Here is a 24,562-nt window from a genome sequence, read left to right on the forward strand (position 1 = left end):
GGTTGGTTCCATATCTTAGCTATCATAAATAATGCTGTAATAAACATAGGTGTGCTGGTAGCTTTAATATAGCCTTGTTTGTGATCATTTGGGTAAATGCCCAAAAGTGGGATTGCTGGGTCATAAGGGAGCTCTAGGTTGAGTTTTTTGAGTAACCTTCATATTGCTTTCCAAAGTGGTTGTACAAGTTTTCATTCCCACCAACAATGCAGAAGGGTTCCCTTCTGGCCACATCCCCTCCAGCATCTGTTGTTATACGATTTCTTGATTAGAGCCATTCTAACTGGGGTGAGGTGGATTCTCAATGTTGTTTTGATTTGCATTTCTTTTATGACTAGAGAAGTAGAGCATTTCTTTTTGTGTCTATTGGCCATTATTGTTTCCTCTACAGAGAAGTTTCTCTTTAAGTCTTTAGCCCACTTTATTTATGAGACAGTTGTTTCTTTGAGGATTTGTTATTAGGAGATATAATTTTTTGAGTTTCAAGTGTATTTTGTATATGAGACCCTTGTCCATTGTATGGCTAGTGAAGATCTTCTCCCAATCCGTGGGCTTTCTATTGATCTTGCTACCTATGTCCTTTGCCCTGCAGAAGCTCTGAAGTTTCATGTAATCCCATTTGTCCAATGTTTCTTAGATTTTTCTTTCTTTCTTTCTTTCTTTCTTTCTTTCTTCTTCCTTCCTTTCTTCCTTCCTCTCTTCCTTTCTCTCTTCCTTTCTCTTTCTCTCTTCCTTTCTCTCTTCGTTTCTCTCTTCCTTTCTCTTTCTCTCTTCCTTTCTCTCTTCTTTTCTCTCTTCCTTTCTCTTTCTCTCTTCCTTTCTCTCTCTCTCTTTCTTTCTTTCTTTCTTTCTTTCTTGTGAGAATACCATACAGAGGAGTTACAATTACATGGACAAGATAATGAGTACATTTCTTATCAAACATTGTTGTCTCCTCTTTGGTTCCCCTTCTCCCTTCCCATACTCCCCCCACCTCCTCCCACCCGCTCCTCACCCCACAGTGTTGTGAAGTTCGTTTTTGACACAATTAATTGTACATTTCATTGTTGCAATGGATCCACCTGTATCCCTATTTAAATGATTTGTTTTTCCCTTCCCCTCCACAAATTATACTAACTATATCATTTATACCAATTATATCAAAAACAGTGAAAGCAGGGGTTACACTGTGGGGGAGGGACATACAAAGCAACATAGAAATCATCTTATAAATATGTTAGAAACAATTGCATGAAAGAAAAAATAAACACTTGAATACTTATCTTGGGGTTCATTGCCCTAACATCAATTTATCTGACCTTTTCTGCTTGTTTCAGACATATACTACTTATTGCAAATAAGGGAAACCATGGGACCTATGTTTCTTTGGGCGTGGCTTACTTCACTTAATATAATTTTTCCAAGTCTTTCCATTTCCTAACAAATGGGACAATGTCATTCTTTCTGATGGAGGCATAGAATTCCATTGTGTATATATATCACATTTTCTTGATCCATTTATCTACTGAGGGGCATCTGGGTTGGTTCCATGTCTTACCTATGGTAAATAATGTTGGAATAAACATATTTGTGCTGGTAGCTTTAGTATGGTCTTCTTGTGATCATTTGGGTAAATGCCCCAAAGTGGGATTGCTGGGTCATAGGGGAGCTCTATCTGGAGTCTTTTGAAGAACCTCCATACTCTTTTCTAAAATGGTTGAACAAGTTTAAACTCCCACCAACAAAGTAGTAAGGTTCCCTTCTGTCCACATCCCCTCCAGCATCTGTTGTTATTAGAGTTCTTGATTATAGAACATTTTCCAAAATATAACACATTTTAGGTCACAAAGCAACCTTTTCCAAATTTATAGTAATGCTTTCTTTGATTCCTTGTGTTTCTAGCTCTCTATGGTAAATGATGCTGGCAAAATTGGTTAATCACCTGTAGAAAACTAAAGCTAGATCCTTATATCTCACCCTGCACCAGAATCAACTTCAAATGCATCAAAGACCTTGAAGTCCAAGCAGACACTCTGAAAACATTACAGGAAGGAATAGAAGAAACCCTAGGACTGCTTGGCACAGGCCAAAATTTTCTTAAAAGGTATTTTATTTTTTGTGGACCGATCGCAAAAGGAGTTGCTTTCCTGATTTCAGCCACACCCTTCTCATTGTCTGCATACAAAAAAGCCATTGATTTTTGAGGGTTATACCCTTCTACTTTGCCAAAGTTTTGAATCAGCTTGAGTAACTTGGGCGTGAAGTCCATGGGATAATTTACATACAAGATCATTGGCACCAAGGAGTAATACCATTTACACAAATAAATTTCAGATGGGAAAAACAAAAAAGGTGTCACTTGCAATGAGGGAGAGTTTTACATTATCTTTCCCTATTTGGATCCCCTTTATGTTTGCATTTTTCTTATTGCTGTGGCAGGCAATCTAATAATAAATTGAATAGAAGTGGAAAGAGTGGACATCCTTGTCTCATTCCTGAGTTTAGAGGAAATGGATTCAGCTTTTCACCATTAAGTATAATGCTGGCTGTAGGTTTGTAATATAGAGCCTTTATTATATTGAGGATTGTTGCATGGATTCCTAGTTTTTCCAGAGCCTTCATCATGGAGGGGTGTTGCATCTTGTCAAATGATTTTTCTGCATCTATTAAGCTAATCATGTGTTTTTTATCCTTGCTCTTTTTGATGTGATGAATTACATTAATTGATTTGCATATATTGAACCAGTTTTGCTTCCCTGAAATGAATCCTGTTTGATCATGGTGTATGATTTTTTGATGAGTTGTTAAAATAGATTGGCCAAAATTTTGTTGAGAAGTTTTGCATCAATGTACATCAAAGAAATGATTCTATAGTTCTCTTTCTTTGATGGGTCTCTGCCTGGTTTGTGGATGAAGGTTATGATAGCTTCATAGAAAGAGTTTCATAGTGAACTTTCACTTGTGAGTTCTGCTTTGAAGGCCTTGTAAAATTCTACTGTAAATCCATCTGATCCTGGGCTTTTCTTAGATGGGAGTCCATTCTTGATATGAGTCTGTTAAGTTGGTTTAACTCATCTTGATTTAGTTTCAGCATATTGATATTTGCTATGAAAAGGTCCATTTCTGCCAAGTTCTCAAACTTATTAGCATAAAGGTTTGAGAAGTATTCCCTTATAATGTTCTGGATCTTGGTTGTATCTGTGGTGATATTTTGTTTCTCATCTCATAGTTTGTTTTGTTGGGTGTGTTCTCTTCTTTTTCTGAGAAGATTTGCTAAGCATATGTCAATTTTTGTTATTTTTTTCGAAGAACCAAGTCTTTGTTTTGTTGATTCTTTCTATGGTTTTTATGGATTCTATTTCATTTAATTCTGATTTAAATCTAATTATTTCTTTTTATTGGATTGGGGTTTAACTTGCTGATCTTTTTCAAAGAGCTTCAAAAGTCTCAAAAAATTGTTGATTTCAGATCTCTCCAATTTGTTTATGTAGGATGTCAGAGCTATAAACATGCCTCTGAGTACTGCCTTTGCTCTGTCTCAAAGGAGCAGGTAATTTGTGTGTTCATTTTTGTTGAATATCCTGAACATTTGAATTTCCTTTCTAATATCTTCCATGACCCACTGGTGGTTCAACAGTGTGTTGTTCAGCCTCCCTGTGTTACAGGAGTTTCTTTGCTGGCTTTTGGTTCTGAGTTCTAATTTTATTCCCTTGTGGTCTGAGAGAATGCAGGGCATAATTTCAATGTTTTTCAATTTGGACAAATTTGCTCTGTGACCTAAAATGTGGTCTATTTGGGAAATGCTCCATGTGCTGCTGAGAAAAAAATGTGTATTCTGATGCTGCTGGGTGAAATATTCAGGTGATGTCTCTTTAGTCTATTTGGTCTATGCAGTTGTTTAGATCTGAATTTTCTCTGTTGACTTTTTGCTGGTTGTTCTATCCAGCCAGGCTAGTACTGGGTTAAAGTCCTCAATCATTAATGCCTTTGGTCTATGTTAAATTTGAGGGAAAGTAGTGTTTCTTGTACAAAATTGGGTGCTCCGTTGTTTGATGAATAGATATTTGTAATATCCTCCTGAAATCCCTTAATTAGTATGTAGGGACTTCTTTATCTCTTCTTGCTAATTTTAATTTGAAGTCTATTTTATCTGATATTAGGATTGCAACCCCTGCCTGTTTATGGAAGTTGTTTGCGTGTTAGATTTTATTCCAGCCTTTCACTCTCTGAACAGGTTTGTTTTTATGGGTAATGTGTGTCTCTTGAAGGCAGAAGATAGAAGAATCTTGCTTTTTAATCCAACCAGACTATCTATGTCGCTTAATTAGAGAGTTAAGTCCATTGTTATTGAGAGTTAGGACTAAGATGTGTTTGGTAGTTCCTACCATGTTATCCACCTTCTTTTCTTTTTTTTGATAAGATTTTTTATTGTGAAAAGTACAGAGGGGATACAATTACATGAGCAAGGTAATGAGTGCATTTCTTATCAAGCATTGTTGCCTCCTCCTTTGTTTTCCCTTACCATCCCTGCCCTCCTATTTCCCCCACTACCCTCCCACCCTCCCCCACCCCTGCCAAAATTGTAAAGTTCGTTTTTCAACATAATGTCTTGTACATCTCATTGTTGCAATGGGTCCACCTGTATCCCTATTTAAACAATTTGGTTTTCCCTTCCCCTCCCCCAATTATACCAATATCAAATACAGTGAAAACAGGGGTTATACCGTGGGAGAAGGACATACAAAGCAACAAAAAATCATCTTATAAATATGTTAGAAACAATAGCAAGAAAGAAAAAGGTTGTGACAATTAGGTTCTTCCTATAATTCTTGGATTCTTAGTTTGGGTGTGGTTTCTTGGCCTTTATTGTGCTCTTGTTTGTTTTCTATGTGTGGGACAACTTTAAGTATCTTTTGTAGGCCTGGTTTGATGGATATATATTGTTTCAGTTTTTCTTTGCTATGGAAGATTTTTAATTGACCTTCCATTATGAAGGAGAGTTTACTGGGTACAGTATTTTTGGTTGATGGTTGTTTGTCTTTAGGGAAAGATATACATCATTCCAGGTTCTCCTTGCCTTAATTGTCTCTGATGAGAAATCTGAGGTAATTCTAATTGGTTTCCCTTTATAGGTGATTGATATTTTTTCCTTGACAGCTTTAAGGATCTTTTCCTTGGTCTAAATTGATCCTGTGTGGATTATAATGTGTTGGTGAGATGTCCTGTTCTGGTCTGGTCTATTTGGGGTTCTAAAAGCTTCTTGTATCTGAATAGGCCTATCTTTTTGCATGTTTTGGAAGGTCTCTGCTAGCATCCTGCTAAATAAATTTCCTAGATCATGAACTTCTGTCTCTAGGTGCTCCCCTACACCCATTATCCTCAGATTAGGCCTTCTGATAGTGATTTCTAAATGTTGAATAGATCTATCATATTTCTTGGATTTATCTTGAATAGTTATCTGTACTTGCTCTATAATAGCTAGGCTATTTTCAAACCCAGAGGGTCAATCTTCTGCATGGTCTAACTGACTATCAAGACTTTCTACTTTGTTTCTTATTTCCTTTCCTTCTAATTGGCCGGATTTGATGACTGCAAATTCTTTGTTAGAGCTTCTTTTTAGATCGTGTATGGACTACTTTAGATCTTGTATAGACTTCTTGAGTTCTTTAATTTGGCTTTCAATGTTCATTCTCAAATCCCTTAGTTGATTGGTTATGATTTCATTAGACTCCCTTTCCTTCTGATGGGCTCCATTCAGCATTCCCTTTGTGGTTTCCCTGAATTCCTTCAGCTGTCCGTGGATTCCATGAATGCCTCCATTGACCTTTCTCTATTCTCATCCTGCTCATGCAATTCCTGTATTAATCTTTGATTAGCTTCCCCACATTCATGAAATTCCTGTATTAATCTTTGTTTGGCCTCCTCATGCTTTCGAAATTCTTATATTAATCTTTGGTTAGCCTCAGCTCACTCTTTATTGTGCTCACACAGAGTCCTTTGTAGGCTTTCAATCTTTTCATTCAGCATGTTTTCCAGTAGTGTTTGTAGAGCATTTTGGGCACTCTTCTTATTCATTACCTGCTCTGTCACCTGATTGTCATGAGTTGGAGTTGATATACCTGGACTTGTCATTTTTCCTGTGTTTCTCCAGGTTTTTCTGCCCATTTGGTATGAAAGCAAAACCAATTTCATGCTAGGACTATATATATATATATATATATATATATATATATATTCCAGTTGTGGGGCCTGAACTCTGGGCCTGGGCACTGTCCCTCAGCTCTTCAGCTCAAGGCTAGCACTCTACCATTTGAGCTACAGCGCCACTTCCGGCTTTTTCTGCTTATGTGGTGCTGAGGAATCGAACCCAGGGCCGCATGCATACAAGGCAAGAACTTTACACTGAGCCACCTTCCCAGCCCTATAACACTATTTTAAGGCAAGCATCAACCTGAATCCTTAGTTGCACACAGATTGATTGATGCAGTCAAAATGAGTACAGATACAATCTAGTTCAACAGATACAATCTAATTCAACATCAAACAATTATGGATTAATGAACTAAGAATGTCAGCAGACCAGAAATTTATAGGTTTAGAGAGAATTGAGGGGAGAAAATACACTTAGAGGAATGTGGAGAGGTAAAGGGAAGAGGGAATTTAACCAAGACCTAATTTCAGAGTGGAAACGATAGAATGAAAGGAGAGAGATGAATAAACAAGAAAAAAATGAAAAAAAATTTTAAAATGCAACACAAAAATTATATAAGTATAAAGAAATAATACTGATAGAAGAAAAGGATAGAAGGACAGGAGGAGAGAGATAAAAAGGAAAAATGAAAAATAAAAATATTTAAAATTGAAACACTGAAAAATTACATAAGTATAAAGAAATAATACTACTATTAAAGGAGTTTAGTCTAAGAGGCTATGAATTGAATAATCAATTTCTGAATTAAGTACGACACAATGAAGGATAAGATCTAATAATCAACGAAAGGTATATATCTGGGGATAAGCAGAACAGCAATTAAGTCTCCCCCCACCCCCCAAAAAAAGAAAAAAAGAAAAAAAAAGATGACCTAAAGGGGAAAGAGTAAAAAGTGTTTTACAAAACACACACACCTAAAATAAAAATTATGTAAAGAAGGAATAGAAAACATTTTTTAAATTAAAAAAGAATTAGGTAGAGAAAAGTGTTCTTTAATTTTTTTGGGGGGTGGGGGATCTTGTATCTCCCTTGTGTCTGCAACCAGTCTCTTGGTGCAGTCTCTGGTTTGCTTGTGGTGTTTGGTTTTCCTGTGGCTTTATTGGTTTCTTAAGTAAATTTGTTTGAGCAGGCAGAGAGAAGCTCTGCCTTATCCACGACTTTATGATCCTCCTCTCAGACTAGTTCAGTGGGAGGGAGATCTGCTTTTAATATCACAATAGGGGGAAATGGCTGTTTCCTCTAGCTTGGAGTTGCTGTGATGAGGCAAGGTTGTGGGTAGGGTTGAAAACTATCAGCAATCAGTAGCTTTTCCCTGGGGGGCTAGCTCCTAAGACTCTCATAGAGCCCAGCCTGGAACTATTCTCACGGTTTATGTTTATTGAATTTCAATTGTTTTTCTTTTACCATTCTGCTGCTGGTCTTCTGTCTAGAGTTATGGAATCAACCCAGATGCCCCTCATGGATGAATTAGTCAGAAAAATGTGAGATATATATATATATATATATGTGTGTGTGTGTGTGTGTGTGTGTGTGTGTGTGTATATATATATATATATATATATATATATGCAACAGAATTGTATACTTCTATCAGAAAGAATGGTATTGTATCATTTGTAAGGAAATGGAAATATTTGGTAAAACATATATTAAGTGAAATAATCCATAACCCAAGAAAGATAGTTTCCATGTTTTCCCTCATTTTTTGTTACTATGTGCCTATGAAACTAAAACATACTTGATGGTCAAAGACAAAGCATATACTTACAACAGCAATACACACAAGACAATATGCTGGAAACAATCTGCAACAAGGGGATTGGGGTAGAAAGCAGGAGAAAATTGAGGAAAGTGGTAAAAAAAAATGACAAGAAATGCACTCATCACCTTCCTTTTGTAACAGAAACCCCTCAGTATATTACCTTGACAATAAAAAAGAAAAATACACCTGGATATGATAAATTATACTGAAATTTAGGCATCCACCTAGTAGATATTCAAAAGAAGGATATTCTTAGGAGAGGATCATAAAGTATAACTTTATGTGATAATAGCTATTCTAACTGCGATAGATGACATCTTGGGGTCATTTTCATGTGCATTCCCTACAGAAATAATGATGTTGAATTTTTTTTTCAGAATGGCATAGGAAACTCATATGTATCTACTTTCAAGAAAAGTCTGCTCAGAATTTTAGCCCTTTATAAATTGATTATTATTAGATTTTTTTTTTCTGTTGGTTGTGGAGCTTGAACTCTGGGCCTGGGCGTTTTGCCTGCACTTTTTGGCTCAAGGCAAGTGTTCTGACACTTGAGCCACAGCGCCATTTCTGATTTTCTGGTGGTTTATTGGAGTTAAGAGTCTCACAGACTTTCCTTCCCCGGGCTGGTTTTGAACTGCGATCCACAGATCTCAGCTTCCTGAGTAGCTAGGATTACAGGCATGAGCCAAGCCACCCGCGCCCGGCTGGAATTGTTGTTATAATTTGTATTAGTATTGCAACTTAAACTGAGGGCCTCAAGGTCTTACTTGGCTTTTTCACTCTTGTACGACACATTACCACTTGAATTATACTTCCATTATCTTGGATCATATTTTTACCACAACAAATGTGGTTAGTGTCCAATATGCCTACATTTTTAACCCCAAATTAAGTATCTAATGGAATATAATACAGTGAGGAAATCAGCCAGGCACCTGGAAACATACTGAAAATGCTGAATTTCTCATATACATAGGATATCTTTTTTTTTTTTTTTAGCAATTGAGCATGTATCTTACCTTTTATATTTGAAAGCTTATGTAATTTCTGTTCATTAGTACCTTCAAGACTCAGCGAACTCACTATTTTAGATGTCAATTGACTTATCCATAGGATCTCATTGTGCACATTTTCTGGGCATAAGGCAGATTTATAGCAAAATAAGTGTCAATGAATTCATTGCAAGGAAGTACCCCAATGCACATTTGTCCCCTGTCTTCTTTCTGCATTGTTCTGATCATAGAGGTTTATTCCTTGTATTTGCTACTATGAATAGGGCTTCAATGAACATGGGAAAATAGGTTTCTTTTCAACATTCTGATTTCCTTTTCTTTAAGTGTATGCCTTGTACAAGAAATGTCAGACCTTACTGTACAACTTTTAAGGTTTAGAGGATATGTTCTACTTTATTTAAGGGTTGTAGTAATGTATAATCCCATAGGATATATCTTTTTTTTTCATTTGTGGTGTCTATATTCTTTGTTTATTGTGAAAATACTGTACAGAGGGGTTACAATTACATGGGCAAGGTAATGAGTACATTTCTTATCAAGCATTGTTGCCTCCTCCTTCATTTCCCTTTCCCATCCCTTCCTATCTCTGCCCTCCTCCCCAACCCCCCAGCCAAAGTTGTAAAGTTCGTTTTTCGACATAACATCTTGTACATCTCCTTGTTGCAATGGGTCCAATTTGTTTTTTCCCTTCCCCTCCACAAAGTATACCAACATCAAATACAGTGAAAAGAGGGGTATACTGAAGGGGAGGGACACCCCACAGGGTATTTCTCTTTCTTCTCAAACAAACCAGTGTTTGATTTTACTAACTTGATTATACTCACCTTCTATCCAAGTTGAACTTGTTTATTTGATAGATATATATGTATAATATATAATTATATAATTAACATAAAACTAAATATAAACTTTATATATAATATTATAAAAGTATATATAAAGTATAAGAACACATATATGCATATATAATTTAAAATATATTATGTCAAAATATATAATGTGTAGCATGTATTATATATTATGTAAATATATAAAATATATAAAGTATGCACATGTAAAATACATAAAAGCATATAATATATATAATATATAATATATAATTTTTCAATAGTTTGAGTTTTCTATTTCTGTGCAGATACTTATGTTATAAATTTGAAGTATGTGCACTCCAACTTGCAATTTCTCTGAAAACATGCATTTTTAGCTTGTATGATGTAATTGATACATACAGAAATATATTATTGAGAAATACAATTTTTGCATTATCATAAATACTGCTATATTTTCAGTAATATCTTTGCATACAAGAATATTTTAGAGAATTTATCATAATATATTTTAATATATAATTAATGTTTCAGTTAATTCTATATTGGCTATAATAATCAATAATGATGCACAAATATAGTACATATTATTTCTTATAATATTTAACTTTACCCTAAATTTTATTACTAGAACATTTAAGTTACATATGTGGCTTATGGTACATTCCATTAGACATTGCTTCTCTGCAGTACCTTAACCAACCCAAAAATGACCAAAAAGAAACAGTACATAAGGTCTCTCTGATGTGGCTCACCATGCAGTATGAGTTGCTAAATCTAGTTAACTTGGAACTGAGGAAAGGAGGGTGGCAATTCAAACCAATCCAGACAGAAAAACCTCATAAGAAGCATTAAAATATACTAGTTAGAGATACAAATAGTGTCACTATTTTCCAAAGTGTTTTTCAAGATCATTTTGAAATAAAAATTCTGCTTTTGGTTACTTGTAATCACTACCATATACCCTAGTAATATTTTCTTGTTTCAATTTTACACATCTGAAATCACACTTCCACACCATAGGTTAATGTTGATAGCTTATTCAACAATGTCTGTATTCTTTTAGGTTTTATGTTTTGAAGATATATTTACATCAGCTTTCACTTTTGTTACCTAGAGTATTTCATTGTGTGATGTTGTCACAATGCATTTATGCATAATGCATTAATGACCATAAATTATGCATAATGACCATTTAAATCCATTGCACCTAAACTTATAAGGACACTTTAAAAAAAATCTCCTCTCCTTCCACCAAAGAATTGTAGTTGATTGTAAAACAAGAAGTTTTGGGGCACGCCAAAATACATTCCCAAATGCCTCAGACTGTTACAATGATTGTAAATGTGTACATATGAATATAATTTGAAGTCATGAATCAAATTAATTTTCCTTACATTTATTGCATGTACTTCTTTAATTGCTTTTTAAAAAGTTAGGTATTCTGAATTGTTTAAATAGGGATACAGGTGGACCCATTGCAACAATGAGATATACAAGACATTATGTTGAAAAATGAACTTTACAATCTAGGCGGGCGGGGGTGGGGGAGGCAGAATGTAGTTGTGGAGATGGGAGGGAAGAGATTGGTAGGGGGAAAACAAAGGAGGAGGCAACAATGCTTGATAAGAAATGTACTCTTTACCTTGCTCGTGTGATTGTAACCCCTTTGTACAGTATTTTCACAATAAGAAACTTATTTTTTTAAAAAGATATCTGGTATAGGCTTTTGAGTTGTTTCACAGTATTAATATTTATTTTTCAGTTTATTTTTTGTATATTCTCTTTTATATCAATGTATTCATATCCATTCTAAATTTGATGGGTATTTTCTCTTTTGGCTATGTAGAAAAATAGAATTTTTCATGCATGTAGCTTTATACATGTTTGTTTCTTTTCTTATAAGCTATGCATACATAATTGCAAATGCCTATATTATTAGAGATTTGTTTACAGTCATGCATATGTTTACTATATTTTATAAATGTGTATTTTCAATTTTATTTTGTAAGTATAGATGATTCTTTGACTTGGAATATATCTGTGACCCCAATAACCACCAAAACTGAAAATATTTAAAAATGAATTTAATACGTTATGTAATACAACATACAAAATTCAGAATTTCAATACACTGTAAGGTATATATTCTTTACCCCTGACTTTAAAGCCAATTATATGGTAGTGTTACTGGCTTCTATTCAACCATGCAAGGGATTATGTTCTTGAATATATTTATCTCAAAGTTCAAAATTTAAAATCTGAGTTCCAATTTTACACCATCTATATCTTACTACACCATAAAATTTTTCCAACATTTTTCCTACCAGTTTCAAATTTCCCAGAGCTCCATTAGGATATTTGATCCATTTTCAATTTTTTTGACATCTAATTTACTTTTGTATATGTAGATACACAGTTTTGCTAGTGCCATTGGTTGAAGTCATTGTCTAATGAAGATTTTGGTGTACACAAATACTATCTAATGTACAATTCATTTATAAGCAATATATAAGTATATTTCATGTTATATTAATTATAATGATTTGAATTTAAAAGATCTATTAATATTATTGTTAAGTACAGAAAGCTGAGTTCATGCCATTTCACAAAGTATTTTAATTTGAAATATGTTACTAGATTCCATTGTCAATATATATATCACATTTTCTTGATCTATTCATCCATGGACAATATCTGGTTTGATTCCATATCTTGGTTATGGTAAACAATGCTACAATGAACATGCATGTGCTAATAGCTTTAGTGTTGCCTTGTTTGTGGCCTATTAGGAAATGCCCAGGAGTAGAACTGCTGGATCAAAGGGAAGCTCTATGTTTAGTCTTTTCACGGACTTCTATACTACTTCCTGGAGTGTTTGAACAGAAAGAATAATATTGCATCATTTGTAGGAAAATGGAAAGACTTGGAAAAACAATTATTAAGCAAAGTAAGCAGGACACAAAAAAACATATGTTGTATGGCTTCCCTTACTTCTTGTAAATTGAATGTGCTTATAGATCCACAAGTAAACACACTGGATGGTAAGAGTCAAAAAATTAAACTCAGACATGATAAATTATATGGGACTATAAACTCTCCCAAAGTGAGAACAAAAGCGGTTATTCTTAGGCGAGGACCACAAAGGCTCAATAGCTAAGTGTACATGATCATATCAAATGAGGTTTATCAAAATGAACTCCAAGAAATGGAGTTGTTGTTTCTTTGTTGTTATTTTGCTTTTTTTTCTGATCCATTACTATTTTCAAGTTCTTTACCTTTTGTCTCATGTATAAGTTTATCAGTTTTGGCGAAGTTAACAAGAGCACAGAAATGGTGGAACAAAGAATGAACAAATGCATCAGTGATACTCACTAGACATTTGTGGTGTCTCACTGTGAGGGCCTCTGGCTTATACTAACTACTTGAGATGAAAGAAATCTTCTAAGACCACTTCTCAAGCCAGTGTAGCAAAATGGTGCGCATTTCTCATCCCAAGCTACAGGAGAGTTTGATTTTAAAAAAAGGTTCATAAATTCAGATTAGCCCCAGCAGAGAGGTCCTTTAACACACTATGAGTGCATGGAAGCCTGATGTGGTAGAGCTTGCCTGAGATTCAAGTGACTATGACAGTAGAATGTCTATAGTAGTCAACTCAGGGCTCATGTACATTGCTACACAGGAAGCCAAACAATAAAGTCACAGAATGAAAAGCATGTCTGTAATCATAGCTCGGCTGTGTTGTATTATAATAGGCATTATAAGGCATAGACTTGAAATACTGAGTCTTTCCAAATAAACAGAAAAGACAAGAAAAATATTATGAGAACAATTATGAATGATTATTTTCCGATAGAAAAGAATATGCCAAGAACTCTTGAGATAGCCCTCAGGACTTCTTTATTCCTCAGGCTGTAGATGATGGGGTTGAGCATTGGGGTGAGAATGGTATAGAACACAGCCAGAATCTTATCCCCAGTAGCAGAGCGAAGATGAGAAGGCTGAAAATAAGTGAAGAAAAAAGGGGCATAGTAAAATGTTACCACAGTTAAATGTGTCGAACATGTGGTGTAGGCCTTTTTCCTTCCCTCTTGTGAGCGCATATGAAAGACTGTATAAAGCACACGTCCATAGGAAGCAGTGATTCCAAGGAAAGGAAAGAGGAGGAACAGGCAAGTACTCACAAAAATAATGTACTCATAAATCCAAGTATCAACACAGGCCAGAGGTACCATTGCTGCAATATCACAGAAGAAATGGTTGATAGCCCTAGATCTGCAGTAAGGAAGATGAAGGGCATATGCTGTGTATGCCAAAGAGTGGAGAGAGCCCAGTATCCACGATCCCATGATCATTTTCACACATACCCTTTTACTCATACGGATGGGATAATGGAGCGGTTGGCAGATGGCCACAAAGCGGTCATAGGCCATGGATGCCAGCAGCAAGCCTTCAGCACTTGCCATAGTTGAAAAGAGGAAGCTTTGCACCCCACATCCAAGGAAGGAGATGCTCTCTTGGCCAGAGAGGAAGTTGAATGCCATCTTAGGGACAATGGTTGTGATAGACATTAAGTCCATGAGAGAAAGCTGGCTGAGGAGAAAGTACATGGGGGTGTGGAGCCGGGGATCCTTATATATGAGGTAAATCATTCCTGAGTTACCAAACAAAGTAAAAGAGAACAAAAGGATGATGAGGAACGAGAGAAGGAGCCCTATTTGGTTTGTTGGCAACAACCCCAACAGAATGAAGTCACTTGAAGTGTGATTCCATTTCTCCATTGAAATGTTTTTCTTATATACCTTGAAAGAAAGATGAAATCAGTTACCACAAATATGCATGAACCTGAGCAGAGGACTCAACAGAAGAGATCTGTAAATGGATTGTAGAAAGAAATATTTCTCTATCCACACTGTAGCTTTGGTTGAACTGATTTCATATTAGAACTGAATTTTCCTTTTCCACCTCTGGCACTAGTGAAGAGTGATATGCAGTAGCATAAATATGTTAGTTACAGAATCCTATCCATCCTCATGGCCAAACCTACCCTTTAACCAGAACTAATAGCAAATCTTGTTTTATCAAAACTCCAAAAATTTTCCTTATCACAACTTAAACCAGCATACTTGCAATAGGAGCTTAAGAGTGTTACTCAGAGATATTCTGAATAACATGCTTATATTTTCAGTGCCTTCTTAACTTACTCTATTCCAACCTTTATTTTCTGATTCACCAACCCCACTCTTAGTATTCCAGAACATAAGATATATTCTTCATCTCCATTATTTTCAAGTAATTTTGATCAATTCTTGAAAGTCTCTTATCAGAAAAAATGACTGTCTGAGTAGTGGAGATACTGTGTGCCCTGTAACGACCTCCCTGTTTTTCACAATTTGAATATGTTCTCTTGCCTAATGTTTTTACATTTTCTGTGACTGATAGAGCTCAAATTGTTTGGAAACCATGTCAAATACATTCCTCTTTCCTTCATGCAAGGAAATACCTCATGCTAATTTTCACAGATCACAGTCTTTTTGCTTCCATTTTACATATACCTGCACTGCAACTAGTGTTGTAATTGAAAATTAAAGTATGGTGTGAATATAGCATACATAAAACTCATCTGGAACTTCGTATATATGTTGTGGGTATGAAGTCAATTGTGAGTATTTATCAAATGTGAATTCATTATTACAGCTATCTAATCAACAAATATTGATAGTATGAAGGACACTGATGGGAACAAGCAAGGGGAAAAATTATATTGACAATGGAGCAGAGGTAGGATCAGAGAGAGGTATCCTCTGCTCTTACAGCTTATTAGAAATAAAGTTATAACTTAACATATATAAGCATGTATGTAACATAAACATAAAAAATAATCTGTAGTTAGGATAAAAAACCATTGCTTTTAAACGTATTTCTTTTCTTTTTTAAATTGGAAATCTTGGTGTGGAATGGCATGAATTGATCAATAAAATATAAAAGGTTCCCCAGTGTGTGGTCAAATTGAAATATATGAAGCAAATAATAGAAGGCTATGTAAAATTCATAATAAACACACAGTGAATGACTGACTTTTATAGGATACTCAATTGGGGTTAGAGGTAAGATGGCAGTGGGATTATAATAATCCTATATGTTCTATATGGGACTTGAATTGCAGAAGGTAAAGAATATTTTACTCACAATGAGGAGAAAGTTTATGATGACAACAACAATGAAAGCAACCATGACAAGAGTGTATGAGGGACAGGGTACAGGGACATCTGAGTAAAAAGAAAGGTAGACTAGAGTTTGGTGTTTAGCGAGATGAGACATAATAAGGAAGGCTTGATCTGAGGTTGTTTTTGATTAAGGTTTATGTGTTGAAGCACAAGGTGTATGCCAGTGAGGAGGAAATTAGTTCAGATGAGGCTATACTTGGATTTTAAATTGATTGTACATCCTTGATAGCTACCTTGGCTGAGTTATACCAGGACAGTTGGTTACCTATGTGGAATACGGGTATAACTGTGACTCACTTAATTTTCTACCCCTTCATGGACTATATTCTATCAAATTGGCCACTGTTCTATTTCTAGTGGAAATGAAAAGAATTCTCTGTCTATATTATTACATGTATGAGAATATTTCACAACTCAAAAAAAGTGTGTCCTCTCTCTTTACATTCATTCAAGTATCATCAGGAAGAAGATCACAGTAGTCCTGAAATTGGTAAGTTTTCAATAGCTAATCTTTTACACATAAAGAGTCTTATGTGTTTACATATCCCATTGCTGAATCTTGAAGGCAGAGCATGTCTGCAGTTAGATTAATAGCTACTTAGACTAGACTCCAGAGAACTATAAACATGTTTGGATTATAAGCTACTGATATCTATTTTCTTTACTAAGTAGAAGTTTCTCAAGTTAAGAGTTAATATACTGGAAATTAGAAAACTTTACATTTGTGTACACCTAGGAAATGAAAACTAGAGTTGAAGTTCTATTTCCATTGATGACCAGTAGCTTTGTTTATTGGGGATATTTAGACTTAAGTTTGTCTAAGATTAGTTTTTCCAATGAATTTTTTTATGAGTTACACCACTAAAACTGAAATTTTTTTAAAAATGATTTAATTGGCAAACCCTTTTGCAGAAAGAGGAAGATTTTTTTTTACAAAATTAAGAAGTAATGCAAAACTTAAAACAGGAATTGTAAAGAAAAGCCAGGTGCCAGTGGCTCACACCTGTAATCCCAGCTACTCAGAAGGCTGAGATCTGAGGATCGTGGTTCAAAGGCAGCCCAGGCAGTAAAGTCCCTGAGACTCTTATCTCCAATTAACCACCAGAAAACCAGAAGTGTTGCTGTGGTTCAAGTGGTAGAGCACTTGCCTTGAGCTGAAGAGCTGAGGGACAGTGCCAGGCCCAGAGTTCAAGCCCCAAGACTGACAAAAATATTATAAAGAATGATTACAAAGCCTATAAACACATTATTTATCTGAGACAGATATTATAAAATCTGTACAATGTCAAAGAAAAGCTAGAAACACAGAACTGAGCTGTCTTTCTGTCTGTGATTGGCATTTAGGTTTTCAAGAAGTTTTGGTATACATTGTCATTCTGTGACTTAATTATAGACAAGTTAGTATCTCAGTGAAATTCACAGCCTTCAACAACAGCATATTGTAGAATTCTAGATGTTTCCACCTAACTTATTTACACTTACTTTTCCAGTTTGTTATGGAATTCCAGATCCTTTATTCATCAAGGATAGGAACTCTGATAACAGAAAAACCCTACCTCAAATGGAAGGAGCAACTTAGTTCAGTAATTTCATTTGAACTCACCTGGTCCAAAATTATCCAGTTTGTACTTTATAATGGCACCATTTCCAGATAATAATCCACAGAATTATTTTCAAGTTCCCAGCATAGGGCTGTGACCACATCATCTGATAAGGAAAAAATGATCATATCATTTATCAACACAACCTGCAACAAAACTGAACTTTAACATTAGAAACCCTTCTTTTCTACCAACATCCCTAGAGATTCAAAAGAATAGGTTGTGATATATATTGCTCTTTGCTCCCACTAAGAGTCATTTTCTTTATGTTGAAATCAGAAAAAAACTTCAACAACCTTCTTGAATTGCTTGTAAATGAATAGAGTAGGTAAAATACCTTCCTTATCATTCCTGTGTACAAATATAAGCGGGAAATATATTTCACATTTCATGTCCTCAGGTTTTACTGATGAATGGTAGAAATTTTATAAGCAGATGCTTCTGAAGCTTTTGGAATTTTCACTTTACCTTAATTGATCTCTTGTGTCCAAGTCAGTAGAGAATAAGTCTTCTACTTATCAGTTGAGTTTGCTCATCTACAGATTAATTCAATTCTGAATTTACAACAAATTGACCAAATCCATCATCTTCACAGCACTAATCTATACTCCTGGTTAGACGAAAAAGATGTCTATGCCATTATTTAAAATAATTACTAGAGTGTTGTACCATGATTATTGTAATCCTCACATTTTTTTATGTTGTAGATCTCAGGGTTAAAGAGATGCAAGAAAGCCAGGAGCCAGTGGCTCACACCTATAATCTGAACAACTAAGAAGGCTGAGAAATAAGGATCACTGTTCAAAGCCAGCGTGGGCAGGAAAATGTATGAGTTTTTTTTTTTTATCTCCAATTAACCACCAGAAAACTGGAAGTGGAGCTATGGTTCAAGTGTAGAGCATTAGCTTTGATCCAAAGAGCTAGGGGACAGTGACCACCTAAGTGACAGGCCCAGAGTTCAATCCCCACAACTGACAAAAATTTAAAACAAAAGTGAGCAAGAAAAACTTAAGTGTTTGGAAGGCAAGCAGAATTGATATCTGAAACTATTTCCTCTCTACTGGGTATAGCTTTCCAGAGCTAATTTTGGATCATCTTGCCAAAATAAATTGCATGACAAAATACATACCTGCACTAGTAGAGGAAATTGATTTCCAAATAATTAATTTAGTAGCCAATCTATTTTTGTATAAAAATGAATCAACTGTCTTGTTGCAAAAAGAGGATTCAGGTTCAGAGGGAGGTGTCTAGACTGCCACATAGAAACCTAGTCATTTATGTCAAATCCTTACCTTTGAAATGATTTGTTGGACATTCTGGGAACTAAGTGGGAAGCTGTTTGGCCAGTTATTACCTAGTGTATATGCAGTGTCAGGAGTGAGTAAACATTAGGATCTCCTGTCCTATTCAACCCAAAGATTTGTAAAGCAGGAAAGTGATCTTAACATTGTTTTTTATGCTAAATCATGAACTGATATCTTCTATATTATAAATAGCTGAGAGAATAGTATTGATATTTTAAATGAATATTAATGATTCATGTGATTGGAATTTAATGAAGTATGAACCTTGACCAAATAGTCCCATTACTCTAAAACTAGAGGTGGGATAATTTTAAAAATATAAATAAAATAAAACAAAATTATGTTGTAAATACATAGATATTTTCATTCTTGCCATTTGCACCTTGTGGGTGACTTCTATCACTCCTTATTCAATAAAATGTTATTCATGCCACTAATGTGAAAATTTTCACTGGGAATACTAGTAATATAGGGAAAACTCAATATAACTAGTACTGTTTAGGAGACTATAGCAGTTAGAAATCTGAGTTGGCAGAAAAAAGGACTAACTCAAATAAGATACAATTACATTCAAGTCTTTTATTTTGGAGAGTAACTACTGAATGACTAGTAAGGACTTGCAAAATACAAAGTAGGAAACTAATTCTTTGTAATAAACAAAATGTCCCAATTTTTAACATTTACCTTTATTACCCTTAAATAGTTGTGCTAAAGAGATTTCAGTTCAACATGTCAATTTATGTGTTCAATGCATATTGATCACTGTCATCCCTTCCATCATTTTCTCCCATCCCTTCAATCTTACCCTTCTCCACAATGTACTCAGTTGCTTTATACTCATATACACTGAATATCATTACTTCACCTGCCATCCATCCTCTCTCATTTATCAACCTCCCAAATGTCACATTTGTGAATATGTTGAAATTCATTTGTTCCGTTCACAACTATGTTTGACAATTTTGTAAAGCTTCCCAATAATATGTTGCAGATATTTACTCTTCTCATCATATGCCATTTTCTTTCTGTGGCTATCTAGGTGCTGACTTTCTAAGTCCTTTAATCTGTGGTCATAGTGGCTTGTATAGTGCCGCTGTGTGAGTTTCTAAATGTGAACTTTCCTATCCCTTGTTGTCACTGTATTTGATTTTGGTACTCTGTGTCTTTGGTACTCTGTGACCACTTTGTACATCACCTTGACAATATAATTAAAATATGTGAATTTGATGTGAACAAGACTATATGGATTTTCTAATTATTATTATCAATTACTATTAGCAATACTACCACATAGTATTTATACTTGTAGCATGATAATATGGCCCATTTATGTAAGGTGTAATAATGAAATAGATGGATAATCATTTTTTGGAGGGGAAGGGTCCGGCCGTGAGGCGTGAACTCTGGGCCTGGGCACTGTCTCTCAGCTCTTCAGCTCAAGGCTAGCGCTCTACCACTTGAGCCACAACACCACTTCTGGCTTTTTTTGTTTTGCTTATGTGGTGCTGAGGAATCGAACCCAGGGCCTCAGGCATGCAAGGCAAGCGCTCTACCACTGAACCACCTTCCCAGCCTGGCATAATCATTTTTATTTCCTGAAATATTACACATTTGTATTTGTTGGGACCATGTATACTCTTTTCTTTATTTTTAAATGTATCATAGATCTCAGCAGCCAATATTTACTCTACTATTCCATAGATAACCAGAAAGATTTCTTCCTATTTATGTTTTGGTGCTCCATATCTAAATTATTATGTCCTTTTCAATATGTAGCTACCACTCCTATTAAGTCTGTTAGATAAAAATTTGATTTTCTATAAATGAGTATATTATTGTCTTTTTATACTATTGTCCTTTGCAATTATTTTCTTTCAGTCTGTATTATTACACTTAACAGAAGGAAATTAAATCCTACCATTGTCGATGCAAATGACAAGGTTCATTTTCATGGCAGAAAACTATTTGGTGTGAATATCATTGCATGAATCTCTTTGATATAAAATTTTCATTTCAGATATGTACCCAATACTAAGATATTTGAACCATTTACTAGGTCTATTTTTAAATTTGTGTGGAGCTTCAATACTGTCTTGCCATGATTCCTTACTAATTTTCATTCCTATTAATAGTGTATAAAAGGCACTTGTTTTTATTGGTATTGAAAAAGGCATGTACAGAAAGGTTATATTTTAAAAAGTGAGGCAATAATGAGTACACTTCTTTTTGAACAGTGACTCTCCTTCCCTCACTTCCTTCCAGTTTTTACATTCTGACCCTGCCTATAAGTGATATAGTTCATGTTCAGCATGGTATCTGGTGAGTATCACTGCACCCTTTGTTCCATCATTTTTGTACTCCTCCCTTATCCTTTCTAAAACAGATAAATTTACATATAAGACAAAAAGTGCAGAAAACAGAGATTCTTTCTAGCTATGCATCAGAAAAGGATCTCATATCTAAAATATATAGTGAGCTCAAAAAATTACCCCCTACACAAATAAATCATCAAAGAAACAAGTATTAAATTAATAAGTGGGTTAAAGACTTAAAGAGAGACTTCGGAGAAGAAGTAAGAATGCCCAACAGACACATGAAGAAATGTTCAACATCTCTTGCCATAAAAGAAATGCAAATCAAAACAACACTGAAATTCTAACTTGCAGTTAGAATAGCCATTATCAATAGAACTAACAATAAAAGATGGTGGTGGAGATAAATACCCAGGAGTGGAATTGCTGAGTCATAGGGAAGCGCTATGTCTCCTTTTTTCTGGAATCACCATACTGCTTTCCAGAGTGTTCGAACAGAAAGAATGACATTGCCTAAGCCCCATGATTAAAAAAAAAAAGAATCTTTTTATTTTAGTAGATGAGCATGTATCTTACCTTTTATAATTTAAAGCTTTTGTAATATCCATTCATTAGTCCCTTCAAGACTGTTTATGATCTTATTATTTTAGATGTCAGTTGCCTTATCTATAGGATCATATTGTGTATGTTTTCTAGACGTAAGGCATATTTATAAGAAAATAATTGTCAATGAATTCATTGCAAGGAAGCACCCCAACGCACAATTGTCCCATGTCTTCTTTCTGCATTGTTCTGATGATAGACATAGAGGTTTATTCCTTGTATTTGTTACTGTGAATAGGGCTTCAATGAAAACGGGAAAACGGGTTTCTTTTCAACATTCTGATTTCATTTTCTTTAAGTGTATGCCTTGTACATGAAATGTCAGACCTTACTGTACAACTTTTAAATTTTTGAGGATATGTTCTACTTTATTTAAGACTTGTAGTAATGTATGATCCCACAGTGTGTTTCTCTTTCTTAACAAAAAATATTTGATTTTATTGACTTCATTGTACTTGCCATCTATACATGTTGAACTTGTTGATGTGATATATATATATATATATATATTATATGTATACTATATAATTATATACAATTAACATATAATTAAACATGAAAATTATATATAATACTATAAAATCATATATAAAGTATAGGAAAAACATATATACATATATATTCACTATATATTGTATAAACATAATATATAACATATATATGTTATATAAACACATAAGATTATAAAATATGTAAAATATGTTCATGTAAATATGTGTAAAAATATTTAAATATAATAAAGTTATATTTATACATTTCTGTGCAGACACTTATTTTACACATTTGAAGTATGTTCATTCCAACTTGAAATTTCTATGCATCTACAGTTTCTATGATATAATGAATACCAATAGAAGAATGTAGTAGTGGTATATATACACAATGGAATTCTATGCCTCCATCAGAAAGAATGGCATTGCCCCATTTGTTAAGAAATAGAAAGACTTGGAAAAAATTATATTAAGTGAAGTAAGCCAGGCTCAAAGAAACATAGGTCCCATGGTTTCCCTTATTTGCAATAACTAGTGTATGTCTGAGACAAGCAGAAAAGGTCAGATAAGTTGATGTTAGGCAAATAAACCCCAAGATAAGGACTCAAATGGTTTTTCTTTCTTGCTATTGTTTCTAACATATTTATAAGATGATTTCTTTGTTGTTTTGTATGTCCCTCCCCCATGGAATAACCCTTGTTTTCACTGTATTTGATGTTGGTATAATTTGTGGAGGGAAAGGAAAAAACAAATAGTTTAAATAGGGATACAGGTGGACCCATTGCAACAATGAGATGTACAAGATGTTATGTCAAAAACAAACTTTACAACTTTGGCCGGGGTGGAGGGGAAAAGGGGAAGTAAAGTGTTGGGGAGGTTGGAGAGGGGAGATGGGAAGGGATGGGAAGAGGGAACAAAGGAGAAAGCAACAATGCTTGTTAAGAAATGTACTCATTACCTTGCCCATGTAATTGTAACCCCTCTGTATGGTATTTTCACAATTAAAAAAAATTTAAAAAGAAATAAAATCATGCAAAAGAAGAATGTAGCAATAATTTCATGTATTGTTGAGAAATAAAATTTTGGTATTGGCACAAATACTATCATGTTTTCAGCAATATACTTTATATCTTTGGGGGGTCGGAGTGGGGGGAAAATGGGAAGGGATGGGAAGGGGAAAAAAAGGAAGCTACAATGCTTGATAAGAAATGTACTCATTATCTTGCCTATGTAATTGTAACTCCTCTATACGGTATTTTCACAATTAAAAAAAAGAAAAAATGGTTAATTTTATACTGGCTATGAGGATAAGAAATCAATGAATATATTAACAATGATACACAAATATAGTACATATTATTTTATATGATATTTAACCTTACCCTAACTTTTATTGCTGGCATATTTTAAGTTATATATGTGGCTCAAGGTACATTCTATCAGACATTACTGCTCTGAGGTATCCTAATCAACATAGAAATGACCAATAAAGAAACAGGAAGTAAGATCTGTGTGTTTCACCATTTTGTTATTCCCCCTTCCCCTCCCCAAATTAGATAAATGTATATACAACATGCCATGTAGCAAAATCAAACACAGTAACAACAAGGACTATAATACAGGGAGAAGAACATACAAAAGAAACAAAAAAAACACATAGTACATTAAAAAACAATGACAAAGTAAAGCTTCTTGCATTCATCTTGGGGTTCACTTCCTTTAGCATCATCTTATATGGTCCTATGTACAGTTTTTGAGCTTTATGTTCATTTGATAAGGTCATTCTAGACATATACTAATTATTGCAAATAAGGGAAACCCATTGTAACAATGATACTCAAAAGACACTATTTTGGAAATGAACTTTACAACTCTTGGAGTGGGGAAATTGGGGGAGGGAAGGAGAAAAAACAAAGGAGGGGATAGCAATGCTCAATAGGAAATGTACTCATTATCATGTAACTGTATACCTTCTGTATAGCATATTTACAATAAAATAGAATTTTAAAAAAAGAAAAAAAATCTGTGTGCCTGTGGCTCACCATGTGGTACAGTGGCTAAACCTAGTTAATTGGGACCTGGGGACAGGAGAATGGCAATTCAAAGCCAATCCAGGCAGAAAGACTCGTAAGATCTATTCTCAACAGAAAGTGGGCACAATGGCATATACGTGTCCTCTGAGCTACAGGGGTGACTGATTTCAGGGCATCACAGTTTCTGGTAAGCCTAGTA

At 34.6% G+C, this 24,562-nt stretch overlaps 1 protein-coding gene across 1 annotated transcript; it reads right to left on the reverse strand.

Moving 5' to 3' along the window:
• Positions 1–5,582: 5,582 nt before the first annotated feature.
• Positions 5,583–14,573, reverse strand: LOC105985214 (olfactory receptor 2L13-like). Its single transcript, XM_013015639.1, has 2 exons — positions 13,668–14,573; positions 5,583–5,588 (listed from the first exon to the last, which is right to left on the reverse strand). Exons 1-2 carry the CDS (start codon positions 14,571–14,573, stop codon positions 5,583–5,585), a joined length of 912 nt encoding a protein of 303 aa, XP_012871093.1.
• Between the last annotated feature and the right edge of the window lie 9,989 nt (positions 14,574–24,562).

Source organism: Dipodomys ordii, unplaced genomic scaffold (assembly GCF_000151885.1).
Source record: "Dipodomys ordii isolate 6190 unplaced genomic scaffold, Dord_2.0 Scaffold27, whole genome shotgun sequence".
Classification (NCBI taxonomy): Eukaryota; Metazoa; Chordata; class Mammalia; order Rodentia; family Heteromyidae; genus Dipodomys; species Dipodomys ordii.

Excerpts from the sequence above, each read along its gene's own strand:
- LOC105985214 (XM_013015639.1), bottom strand. The coding sequence starts at position 14,573 with ATGGAGAAATGGAATCACACTTCAAGTGACTTCATTCTGTTGGGGTTG.